The sequence below is a fragment of the Malus domestica genome, chromosome 09, assembly GCF_042453785.1.
Source record: "Malus domestica chromosome 09, GDT2T_hap1".
Taxonomy (NCBI): Eukaryota; Viridiplantae; Streptophyta; class Magnoliopsida; order Rosales; family Rosaceae; genus Malus; species Malus domestica.
Window position 1 is genome coordinate 7,628,441 of NC_091669.1, and position 12,614 is coordinate 7,641,054.

Below are 12,614 nucleotides of genomic sequence, written 5' to 3' on the forward strand. Positions count from 1 at the left end.
ACTGTACCTTGTATTTGGCAGTGATTTAGGGGAACTTAATTAATTAAACTATAATTAGTATTATTTTATCTAAGTTTAAGCCAAACACGTATGCATATATATTGGACGGATCGAAAGGAATCTTAATCGAATAGAAAGACCATTATATTAAAGGACACTAATAAAAATGATTTGAAAATTTTGAGTTTTAACGATAAGGACAAAATAAAATGTAAAGTGAATAGTACCAGTATTGACTTTTTAGTGTAAAAATGTGATTTTTCGTTAAATTGAACAGTACCAGAAGTTTTTCGTTAAATTTCCTTTATATTAATGCAGATACTTTTGAATTGTGTTTCTGGTTGACCAGAACTAGAAATAAAAAACTCAGTTAATAAACGGTTACGCAAATCACATAAAACAAACACATACGCGGTATGGTAGAATATTTTTGACAATTCTAGAAATATAAGAGATCGAGAATCGCTTAATTAATTTTTGTGAGCAAGTGTAGTGTTGTTCTCAAGCAATAATTAAATGTTAATCCCACTTTTTCCTTCAAAATATTCGGCGCAACAAACGCAACCTCATGTGCTTTTCTTTCACCCTTCTCCGGTTCTCCATCTATATATATTAATGCAAACACTTTTATATAACCCCTACCACCTCTCTCTCTCTCTCTCTCTCTCTCTCTCTCTCTCTCAAGTAATACTCCATTTTTTCTAGAAAATCTCAGCTATGGGAAATTGTTTGAGAAATAATAACAAGATTGCATCACAAGATTATGAGAAGCATGAAGCAGCAAAGGAAGCAGAACCCCCAGAAGCCAGAAAAACAGCAATGCCATTGCCGTCGAATTTGAAGCAGGAGAAGAAGTCTGTGAGGTTTAATTTACAAGAAGATCATCAAAACAGTGGTAAAAGAGTTGATGGTGGTGATTCTAAAACTGGTGGGGCTGTGAGGATTAGACTGGTTGTCACACAGGAGGAGCTGAAACAGCTGCTGAATTATAAGAAAGATTCAAACCACTCATCTTTGGAGGAATTGTTGAATGCTGTCAAATCCAGAGGAACTAGGGTGTCTGAAATTAATGGAACAAGTAGTGATGATGAAAGCATAAGCAGTGGTGGTTGCTGGAGGCCAACTTTAGAGAGCATTCCAGAGGATCAACATTGATATATATATATATATATATATATATATATATATATATATTATACACTAATTGTATCTATATATATCTATCTATTGGGTTAGTATTTAATCACCATATCATCATTGTACTAACTTCAAGTCTGCAAATTTGTTCAGTTGACTCATTATATGTTCGCCATCAAAAGCCAAAATTTGTGGTTTACTTGTTCACGATAATTACTTGTGTTTTTACTTTTATGTTGCATATGTAAGTTAAAGGCGCAAATCAGAAAAGTAGGTGATCGTTCAACAGTCGAATAAATTACTAATTCATATCTGCTTTAAGTTGCAACTGCAACCAAATTGTTTAAGACAGTTAGGCCATTATTTTTTGAACTTTTGAAAGAGTATGGTAGTTACATATTTGAATTTAACCGAGTTGGCTCTACACCAAGTTCAATGCCCGTCTTATAATTTAAACTAGAGGGTATTTGTCAATTTCCTCCCATAACTTGTAAGGAGTTGCTAGTTTTCTCCATAACTTTAATTTTAGCTGATTATCTCATATAATTAGCCAATTTCCTCTTAACGTTAGATCTTGGAATTTTTCATTCAAATTTTTATCTGTTTTGGTAACATGGCAAATGTTTGATGGCAATAAGTAATTTTATCCCTAATGCGGACAACGGATTGCTTTTTTCTTCATCTCATTATCTTCCTCTAGCTGACTCGGTACACTTTTTGTTTGAATTAGCCATGGGAGTCCAATTACAAGCTGCAAATTATTGGCTTTGTACCCAATTTTCCAAAACAAAATTACCTTTTTGACCACATACAATTGCCATGTGTTGTCTGCGTGAACAAGATGGATGAAAAATTGAATGAAAATTTTCAAAATTTAATGCTAGGGGGAAATTGTCTATTTATAAAAGTTTAGGGGGGTAATTGGCTAAAATTAAAGTTCATGAGAAAATTAGCAACTTTATACAAGTTTAGAGAACAAATCGACAAATATGTCTTTAAATAAATTGGAGTATCACTCCTAATAAAAAAAAATTAGAGTGTAGTCTTTAAGTTTATATTTAGAAGAATGCATACATTGCCTCTGATAACAAGTTTGTAATCGCTCCTACATAGAGAGTTTGTGAGAAGCAACATAAACAATAATAAAAAGACAGTCAAATATAAGGTTTCGAGTTCAATTCTCATACCTAATGAGTTTGATATTTAATTACAATCATTTTCTCTCCTTTAAAATTGTTGTATCAAAAGGACAAAAAAGTGTAAGACATAAATAACAATCAAATTTAGTAAGCTAATATCAAGGTATTTAAATATATATTGGGTATGGCTAATTGACAAATCGACCCACACAGCATATATAGGGGTGCTTTGCCATTTGGCATCTGTTGGGTTTTTGGCTTGACAAATTTGTCACACGGCATATTTGATGCGTTTTCTGGCATGGATTTGGGCAAGATTGTGCTCTTTCCTTTCGTTTATCGTTTACACTAAATCCATTCTTTTCGAGTTTCCCAAAAAAAATAAAAAAAATCCATTCTTTTTCGAATCCTTCAAGACGACACGAGGCACTCATCCTTTACACTTATACGAGTCATGTTAACCCCAAAATAATTGGATGAATTCAGTGAATTAATCACAATTTGTCATCAGTACCGACATGAACTTCTTGCCGACGTCTTTTAAGTCGTTAAATCAAATTCAATTGTTATCGGTCACCAGTGCCTAAAAATACTCAAAAAGTTGAACCAGTGGATAGAAAACATGACGAAATATCTAATTGAGAAATTATTGTATGGTGTTGCAAGATCACCGCGTGTTGTAACAATCTTCTTGTGTTACAACATATAACAATATTACAGTACCATACATTTCTCAAAAATTTCATTCTCTTGGTCACATTTATCAGTCACATAGTAATCGATGATTCTTAAACTACTCATCCTTAGATTTGATATCAATAATCAAGATTTACAACCTATTCATTTATTTTCCTTCCTCTTAATATCAAATCAAAAAGCGAGTCACCATAAATCTCTGCATTCTTCAAGCTGTTTTTTTTTTTTGAATAAACAATATTATTCACAATAAATGAGTGAGAAATTAGGCCAAACCTCATCATAAACTAATAATAATGTGTTCAAATTCACATATAACGAAAATCGAGCACTAATTCGTTATTATAATTGGGTGGGGTTTGAGGAGGAGTTAGATTCATCATGTGCCATGAACAAAATATCACATTGGTCGTTTATCGTGTTCAAGGGCACAACACTGCCTATAATCTTGCTACCCTTGAAAACCCAAGGTACGTATTTAAATGCTTTAGAACAAGCAAACAATCGGAACCGGAAAATTATTCTACTGCTCGAAACTATCTTTTTAACCCTGTCGAAAGACCGACAAACCAACAAGCCTACACAACCCTGGGCAGTGTTAAAATGAATAACCAAAAATCGCCGTCCAGCGAAAAGGGATCGTTTCCTATGATCTTTATTTTCTTCCTCACATTCAATTGAAAACGCTTCCGGTGGGATGGATAACAAGTCCTCGGAACAACGCGATTCAACTACTGCTTGCTTAGGTTCCTGATAACGTATTGCAGAATGCCTCCGTGGTTGAAGTATTCCAATTCCACCTGCAAGTGCAACCAAATCACAATATGAGCAACCTAGAAAGAGATCTTTCATGACGAGGCTCATGCTCGCGAAAGCGTAGTAAATGTGTTACCGAACAGTATTATCACGGAACATTACTTGGTTTTACTTTTAGAATAAAACGGAAATTAGACAAAAGCAATGTAATACACGGATGATGAAAGTAGCAAGTACCTCAGTGTCAAAGCGAACAGTGCAGGTGAAAGATTTTCCATTGTCCGTTGTGACAGTCACATCCTGGCCAGGTTTAATCTCGCTAATGCTGCTAGGGAGGTCAATGGTATAACGTTCGTGACCAGTCAATCCTAGCGTGTCTGCATCCTCACCGGCCTTGAAGCAAAGAGGAATGATACCCATTCCCACCAAATTACTGCGATGGATTCTCTCGAAACTTTTGGCAATCACTGCTTTAACGCCCTGTTGCATGGCAAAAGTTAGTCAACCGAAGATAGAGATACCATAACGAAAACTTGCAAACTCATTCAAATGGCTGTGTAAATTAACTCACCAATAGCATTGGGCCCTTGGCGGCCCAATCCCTGGAGCTTCCACTTCCATACTCCGCTCCAGCTATCACAATAGTGTCATGCCCATCGGCCTTGTATCTCTGAAATAGAAACAGAACATTGATTGCAAAGATTTAGTGAATGGTTTTCTGTAGTTAACAAAAGATATAAATTCGTGAAAATATTCGGTGGTAACTCACAGTTGCTGCATCAAAGACAAAGAGCTTCTCCCCGGAAGGAATGTGAACTGTTTTTGGACCTACTTCCCCATTCAAAAGCTTGTTAACAAGGCGGATATTGGCAAAAGTTCCCCTTGCCATTACTTCATCATTGCCACGACGACTTCCATAAGAATTGAAGTCTTTGCGATCCACCCCACGCTCAAGAAGGTACTTGGCTGCAGGACTATCCTTGTTGATGCTTCCCGCTGGAGAGATGTGATCTGTTGTAATGCTGTCACCAAAATTCAACAAGCAGTACGCATCCTTAACTCCATGAGCACCGGGAGGATCCATTGTCATGCCCTTGAAGTATGGGGGCTCATGAATGTAGGTTGAATTAGGGTCCCAAGAGTACAGTTTGGATTCGGGAACTGATAGCTGATTCCACATGGGGTTGCCCTTAGTAATTGACTCGTAAGTGCTCTTGAACATATCTGGCAACACACTGGATTGCACTACCTACAAACCATACATACAGTCATGAATTGATTTTGTATACTGCTAGAGTTTTGCAAGAAATCCAAAATTCTAATTTACCTCAGCAATCTCCTCTGTGGACGGCCAAATGTCCCTGAAATAGACGCTCTTACCATCCTTCCCTGTTCCAATTGGCTCCTTATCAAAGTCAATGTCAACCTGGAAAATGAAATTTAAGGTTAACTCGTGTAGATGATCAGTTCATACGATGGATGACTGCTGGCAGAATAACTAAATACATAATTAAAATTCACGCGGCATAAAAGGCATTATAATAGTAGTAAATGAAAGTGGGATAAAGAGAACATGCAGTAAATACTATTTAATAATGCTTCAACATCCAACAATGTCTTATTAATCAATTTTCTTGTTAAGAAATCCGTAAACATGCCAGCAAGCAAGTGATTCAAGGATTAGGGAACGAGGGATATCCCAAGTAATCTAATAATATATTTTTATTTTTAGAGACTATAAATCTGATAAGAGTTCCGAATGACAGGGTTTCAGAGACTATTTTCCTCAAGACCAGAATACACTATGTTCGCATATGACTAGAAATGTAAATAAAATCACTCTTCCCTATTCTTCAGAATAAAAAAAATGTATTATTTCTTGTGAGGCAAAATCCTATAATCATTAGAGTGCACACACACACATAACAGGAACACGAAAGGCCCTGCCATCAAATAACAATCCATCTCTATAACAAAGTAAATACAAGGAATAAACAAATAAAGGAGATGAAGCAAGGAAAACAAATTTAGGTGGTTAACTATTGTACATAGATGAAGTTGAATCACATAACCAAAAACATAAAGCCACGAACATGAAAAAACAAATACATTGCACCCTAAGCAAGCATGACATACCGTTCCAGCAAGGGCATAGGCAACCACCAAAGGAGGAGAGGCAAGGTAATTAGCTCTTGTTAATGGATGAACACGGCCCTCAAAATTCCTGTTTCCAGAGAGCACAGCAGCTGCTACAATGTCTGCAGCAGAAGGATAGGATTTCAGATCCACATGCTAGAGCTAGAGTAGAAACTCATTAAATGGGACTTGAGTTCTTGTGAAGAAAATAATTCATGTAACATGTAAATATGATTGAGTTTTTCAAATTATATAACCTTTAGGAAAAAATAAACACTAATACTTCAACATTACCATTTTCTGATATAGCAGAAGCAACACTTTCATGCAAATCCCCTGAATTCCCAATGCATGTTGTGCACCCATATCCAACAATATGGAAACCTTGTTGATCAAAATACTTTTGCAATCCACTGCATCAAACATATTAACGTTCAATAAACAGTTTGTATCTAGTTTTAATAACTTTAATTATCTAAAAACAGAAAACTACCTGTTTAGTAAATATTTTGTAACTACTCCGGAACCCGGGGCAAGACTTGTTTTCACCCATGGCTTGACCTGAGTTGCCAGCAAATCAACATTCGATTATACAAATACAAAAATAGTTCTCTTCCACAATTTATATTGCAAACAAAAGAAAGAAAAGAAAGGGAAAAAATGGTCGATTGTTGATGAGAACTACAAGATTGCCTCACCTCTAGACCAAGTTCACTAGCCTTCTTTGCAACGAGAGCAGCCCCAAGCATGACACTTGGGTTTGATGTATTTGTGCAACTTGTGATTGCAGCAATCACAACACTACCATGCTTAAGCTCTGCTGGCTGTCCATTGAATTGAAACTTCGCCACTTTGTTTTGCACCTCTTTTGGTATAGCAAATCCCTACATTCAGCAAGAATTTTAGGAAGGATGGCACACAACAAACAGAATTGCAACTGCAGCATTATCTCAAAAAAAATAAAATAAAAACAGAGTATCTAACAAATAGAGTCTTTACTCAAGTCCATTATGGATCAGCAAATATGGCAAGTTCGTTTTCCAAATGAAAAAGAACATTCAGAAAATTTAAGGAAACACTGAGGATAATGACTTACCTTGAACCCAACCTTGTTATCAAGACAAGCATGCCAATCAGATTTCATGTCTTTCAAAGTCACGCGGTCATGAGGTCTGCGCCAAGAATACCAGGTATAGATGAATATACCAAAACAAAAAAACAATGACTGCAAATTACAAATTGAATGATAATAACCTCTTGGGTCCTGAGACACAGGGCTCGACTTCTGAAAGGTTCAATTCTAGGTAAGATGAGTATACCCTTTCAGATTGAGGCTGAAATAAAGAAATGTTAGTCAACAGATGCATCTCACACAAAGTTTGAAAGGTTGATTCAGATAATTAAAGAACTAAAATACCAAGGAGCTCTTACCTCATTATAGTCAACAAACAATTTATTTGCCCGCAGATAACTTTCAATCATTGACACCTGTAAATTAATGAAGAGGTCACACATCTTTAAAAGAATACTACTTACAAAACTAATTATTCAGTAAAGCACTCACAGTCTCATCACTTCTGCCAGTTAATTTGAGATACTGTAAAGTAACATGATCAACAGGGAAGAAACCCATGGTTGCACCATACTCGGGGGACATATTGGCAATAGTGGCCCTGTCAGCTAATGATAGTTCACCCATACCATCCCCTGCAGACACATACAAACACGAACCCATTATATAGCCAGCACATAACAAATGCAATTATTACTTAAAATTACACATAATCGGAATCATCTTACCATAGAATTCAACAAATTTTCCGACAACTCCATGCTTCCTCAGTATTTGTGTGACAGTCAAAACCAAGTCAGTAGCAGTAACACCATTGTTTAACTTTCCAGATAACTTGAACCCAACAACACCAGGCAACACCATGCTCATTGGCTGTCAATTTCAAAGCATATTGCATTAGAATAAAATTCAAAGTGAGTCTAAACTTTGTAGAGTATTAGCATGCAACGATGTAAGTGTGCATCAAGGTGTATTAAACAATCACATTAAAAATGCCTTCTCAGCTCTTTATGTAATTTTCAAGACTTCACATTACCTGGCCAAGCATAGTAGCTTCAGCTTCAATACCTCCAACTCCCCATCCAGCAACACCTAACCCGTCAATCATGGTTGTATGGGAATCAGTTCCAACCACACTATCAGGGTAGAGTAAGCCATCAGTGTTGAAAACAACCCGTCCAAGATATTCAAGATTAACCTGAAATTACAACATGTCCACTAATTTTAAACCAAATCCATGAGAATTATAATTTTCTACAGAGACACAAAGGTTACATAAGTATACATAGCTATTAAATGACAAAAAACATACTATTTAGTCATTACCTGATGAACAATGCCAGAACCAGGTGGAACAACAAGCATATTATGGAAAGCAGTCGAACCCCATTTAAGGAAAGCAAATCTCTCCTTGTTTCTCTGGAATTCAAGATCCATATTGGCCTGCACTGCATTTGCTGATCTTGCAACGTCAACTTGAACTGAATGATCAATAACAAGATCTACAGGAACCTGCATGATGCAGAATTTTGTTTAAACATACATACCAAAACAAATGTAGGAGCGAATACAGCGAGTACAATATCTGAAGGGGGCACAAAAAATACACTAAATTTGCAATTACAAGTTAACAATTGAGTTATGATCGAAAGTGCTGACACCAAATCCCTGGCACGGTAACTGAAATAACAAGACTGAATGCACATAATGAGAAGTTAAGAACTCCACATACCAAAGGATTGATCTTCTTAGAATCACTCCCAAGATTGTTCATAGCATCACGCATACAAGCAAGGTCAACCACAGCTGGAACTCCCGTAAAGTCCTGGCAACAAAGTCATATAAACGTTGGAAAAAGAAAAAAATATACTCGATAACTTTGTCTTCTCTATATCCTACAAAGGGTAAATGATACTCCTGAATTACCTGCAAGAGCACACGAGCGGGCTTGAAAGGAATTTCAACTTGCTTTGGGGCACTCTTTTCCCAATCAATAATTTTCTCAACATCCTCCTTCTTGACTTGGAAGCCATCGCAATTACGGATAGCAGATTCCAGAAGGATTCTGATAGAGTAGGGCAACTTATCTGTTACATATACGCACAAGAGGATATAAATAATCGTACAATTACACCAAACCGGAAAATAGTATTCAGATAACTGAGTGTTCGAAAGTTACCAATCCTTGGGTCGTTCAGAGAAGGAAGGCTGTAGAATTTGCCAAACTCGCCGCCTCCGGGCTTGGGAAGACTGGTCAAGTTTGCCTTGAAAGGATTTTCGGAAGCTGAAACCACACGGATGAACGATCAGAGCCCAAATTAAGACTGTAAAACCAATTTCTGAAAATAAATTTATAAAATTACCAGAAAAGCCCACAATTTCAAGTTTTCTATCTAAAAATTCAGATTCTACGACACCAGTGTCACATTCATTCAATAAGAAAAGTGTTTCATGAATTGAAATGCGAACAAGAATTAGATCGAATTCAAAAGAGTTTCCGAGTCATTTTTCAATTTTCTCAGTAGCCAAACAGTATTCATTTCGCAACTACTAAGCAATAGCAGCTGAGCTGCAGAAGCGTCAAAAACACCAAAACCAATCCAGATTTTCGAAAACAACCACAAAACAAAAACGATTCAGATAAAAAATAAAAACTCGATGAACAATCCGAAAACAGAAACTCCGAGAACTCCGGAATGAGAGGAGACCGTACCCATGGAAGCGATCTTGCGCTGGAACTGTTCGATGACGGGAGCGACGGCTCTGATCTGCGAGCGGAGGGTGTAGGGGGAGCGCCAATGGACACCGCCGTGGCTCCAGCGAGGGAAGGAGCGAGCGGCGGAGGAGGCGCTGAGGAAGCGAAGGGAGGCGAAGTGGTGGTGCGACGGCCTGATGGGCGAAGAAACGAAGGTTCTGGACACGGCGGAGGAGGAGGAGGAGAAAAATCGAGCCCTAGAAGCTCTGAGGAGGGAGGAGGCAGAGCAGGACGCTGTGTTTATATACATGACTACGATCACGCAATCATATAGACAAAACGATGACAGCGGATAAGGATTTGATTAGAGAGAGAGAGAGTGTGTGTGTGATGATTGAGGAGAGAGAGAGACGAAGACAGAGGAGTTATGGAGGGGAACGGAGAAGGAAGAGGCGTGTGGAGAGCGAATGGAGTCTAGGGCTGCGTGCCACGCTTCTAGAAGTAGACTGGCTGGGCTGAGCCTGTGAGAGAGGGAAGAGAGAGAGAGAGAGAGAGAGGGAGAGAGAGAGAGAGAGGGGTTCTATGAGGCGCGGGCAGGTGGAAGGAGCATTAATAGGACAATGTCCAATCAAGTATTTCCACATCACTTCTTTGTCTATTTCCTAATTGTTTGACCCGAAAACTAATGTTCAATTTGTAATTACATTCTCTAGAAATAAGCTCCGTTGTCCATTCATAGAAGGTTCTCATAGGACTTGGATTCTCTACCCTCCCATTTCGGTACCTTTTTCGTGCCCTCCTGTTTTGTGTGGTCACGGTTAATCCATGCTAACATTTTATATTGTTTTTTATAAAAATAATAAGACAAAAAAAAAAATAATAATATAAAATATTGACGTGACTTAACCGTGACCACACAAACAGGAGGGCACGGAGAGGACACCGAATTGGGAGGGCAGAGAATCCATGTCCTTTCTCATATGTATCAACGATTAAATGTGATTTGTTTAATTTATGGATGACTGATAAAGTGAATCACGTACTATTGTGTATTTTGATTTATCTGTATGATATATTATAGTATGTGATTTACTTAAAACTCAACCATAATTTCATCATCTTCAGTAAAGGCACCCTGACCTGCTAAATAGTTAGACTCTCTCACAAACGAACATATGCTATGATATGTAGGTATCATTCCTCTTATGTAAGTACAACATTCAATGCATACATGCGCAATCTCAATAACAATGAGGGTGATTTGCCAATTGCCATCGGAGTTTTTCTCCTGTTATTGCATTCATCTTAATTAAACAAAAAAATGATACAATTCGATAGTATAGACTGATCATTGCATTCTTCGAACAAAGACAAATTTAGCTACATTAAGTATGTCATTGTTGTTGTATCGAGTTCATCACGTATTAATGTGCTTGCGTGTTAGTTTTTAGTGACTAACTTGAAATACAATCATGATTCATGATGGCATCACCTTACATATTAGATGGTTACTCATCAAGCCCTCTCATAAAGTATGAGTTCCAATATGTCAATCAATTAGGCTTATTAGCTCATATTATTTTAAAAGATAACGGTTATTACCACTTCAAAATTTTCATTCTACACTCCTCGTAATTGTATTTTTCTTTTTAATTATAGAAAATTTAAAATGCCAAATGAGATTTTTTGTATGCTAATAACAATTCACTTTTAAAAATATTGCATTATTATTCCCTTTTTATGTTGTTGAACATATGCACAGATTCGGATTTTATGGTCATTTTATTATAATAATATTCTACCTCCCGAAAGTGACTTTCTAATGGACTTTGACAAGTGGCGCCACATCCTACTATTCCTCTTTCTCGGAAGGGAATTCGAATCCCGGATGAGTAGGTTGTCAAATTGCGATCGCCTTTTGCCACTTCGGTAGGCTACCATTCATTTCTCATATTTCCAACCCCAAACAGACGCTGGAAATTATGCCTTCTTTTTAATTTATTATTTATGGATCAAGATTAGTTGACATATGCTTTTACCAAGCATTTTAGCACCTATTTTGTAGAGCTCATTTTGTAATATATTTCAACGATCTAAAATCGTATATATTTTAGTACATCACTCCTACATCATTCTTGTAAAAAATTAGACAAATTCAAAACCATTAAAACATTCATTAGTAGTGAAGAAAATTCGACGAATACGGTTCTGAAAATAAACACTAAATTTAATCCAACAGTCATATTGTATCAATTTGAGTTTGTTTTTTTTTTTTTTGTATAAATGATATTTGAGATAAGATATAAAAGATACATTACAAAGTAAGCCTCATAAAAACATGTGTCAAAATATACGTAAAAAACGTGTATTTTCAAATCCTGGTCTATTATTTATAAATTTATTAATTTTTTTGGAAAAAAAGAGGAGGGGGTACACGTTATAAGAGCTGCTACCAACGGCGTGGATGGTGATGCATGTTAATATTTATGCAGTTTTCGGCACCAACATAAAACCAGATTTTGGGTCAATTTCAATTATTCAAAAGGAACAGTAACGGTTACGTGTCGCCATTGGAAACATTGGCCAAGGCACTTTTCTTGTGAGTGTATTTGAACACAAAAGTCAATAAGTTGAAACGAATAGCATTATCGACATGGTATTTTACCACTTTTGAATGAGTATATATATTTGTGTGTGTACTATTCATATTTATGATGACCGTTACAAATTTATTTCTTGTTATTTATGATTAAAATTATCTTAAATTATAATTTGCCTACAATGAAAAGACTAAATACGAGGAGACTAAATACATTACACAAAAAGTTAAGACTAAATAGTCAAAATGGTTCTTGAGATTTGCATAACTCATCACTTTGGTCTCTGAGATTCCAAATCAATAAAAGTGGTCCTTGAGATTGTCCACCATCCATCATTTTGATTATTCCGTTAAAAACTTCGTTAAATGTCCCATAACTTTTGG

General features: G+C 36.5%; 2 protein-coding genes across 2 annotated transcripts; one reads left to right on the plus strand and one right to left on the minus strand.

Moving 5' to 3' along the window:
• Positions 1-717: 717 nt before the first annotated feature.
• LOC103442921 (uncharacterized) lies at positions 718-1,155 on the plus strand. The gene has a single exon (XM_008381708.3). The coding sequence runs from the start codon at positions 718-720 to the stop codon at positions 1,153-1,155; it is 438 nt and encodes a 145-aa protein (XP_008379930.2).
• A 2,201-nt stretch (positions 1,156-3,356) lies between these two features.
• On the minus strand, positions 3,357-10,339 carry LOC103442605 (aconitate hydratase, cytoplasmic). The gene is made up of 20 exons (XM_008381410.4): positions 9,650-10,339; positions 9,116-9,220; positions 8,863-9,023; positions 8,669-8,761; positions 8,263-8,448; positions 7,973-8,134; positions 7,665-7,809; positions 7,429-7,571; positions 7,296-7,352; positions 7,119-7,198; positions 6,961-7,036; positions 6,563-6,748; positions 6,358-6,425; positions 6,159-6,277; positions 5,865-5,986; positions 5,056-5,154; positions 4,498-4,977; positions 4,300-4,398; positions 3,966-4,208; positions 3,357-3,772 (listed from the first exon to the last, which is right to left on the minus strand). Exons 1-20 carry the CDS (start codon positions 9,939-9,941, stop codon positions 3,704-3,706), a joined length of 2,985 nt encoding a protein of 994 aa, XP_008379632.2. The 5' UTR covers positions 9,942-10,339; the 3' UTR covers positions 3,357-3,703.
• Positions 10,340-12,614: the final 2,275 nt, after the last annotated feature.

Bases quoted from the DNA above. Each gene is read 5' to 3' on its own strand.
- LOC103442921 (XM_008381708.3), top strand. From the start codon at position 718: ATGGGAAATTGTTTGAGAAATAATAACAAGATTGCATCACAAGATTAT.
- LOC103442605 (XM_008381410.4), bottom strand. From the start codon at position 9,941: ATGTATATAAACACAGCGTCCTGCTCTGCCTCCTCCCTCCTCAGAGCT. The intron at 5,987-6,158 runs GTAATGTTGAAG...CTTCTGCTGCAG, and splicing joins TTCTGCTATATCAGAAAATG to ACATTGTAGCAGCTGCTGTG. The intron at 4,399-4,497 runs GTGAGTTACCAC...TTTCTATTTCAG, and splicing joins TTGTCTTTGATGCAGCAACT to AGATACAAGGCCGATGGGCA.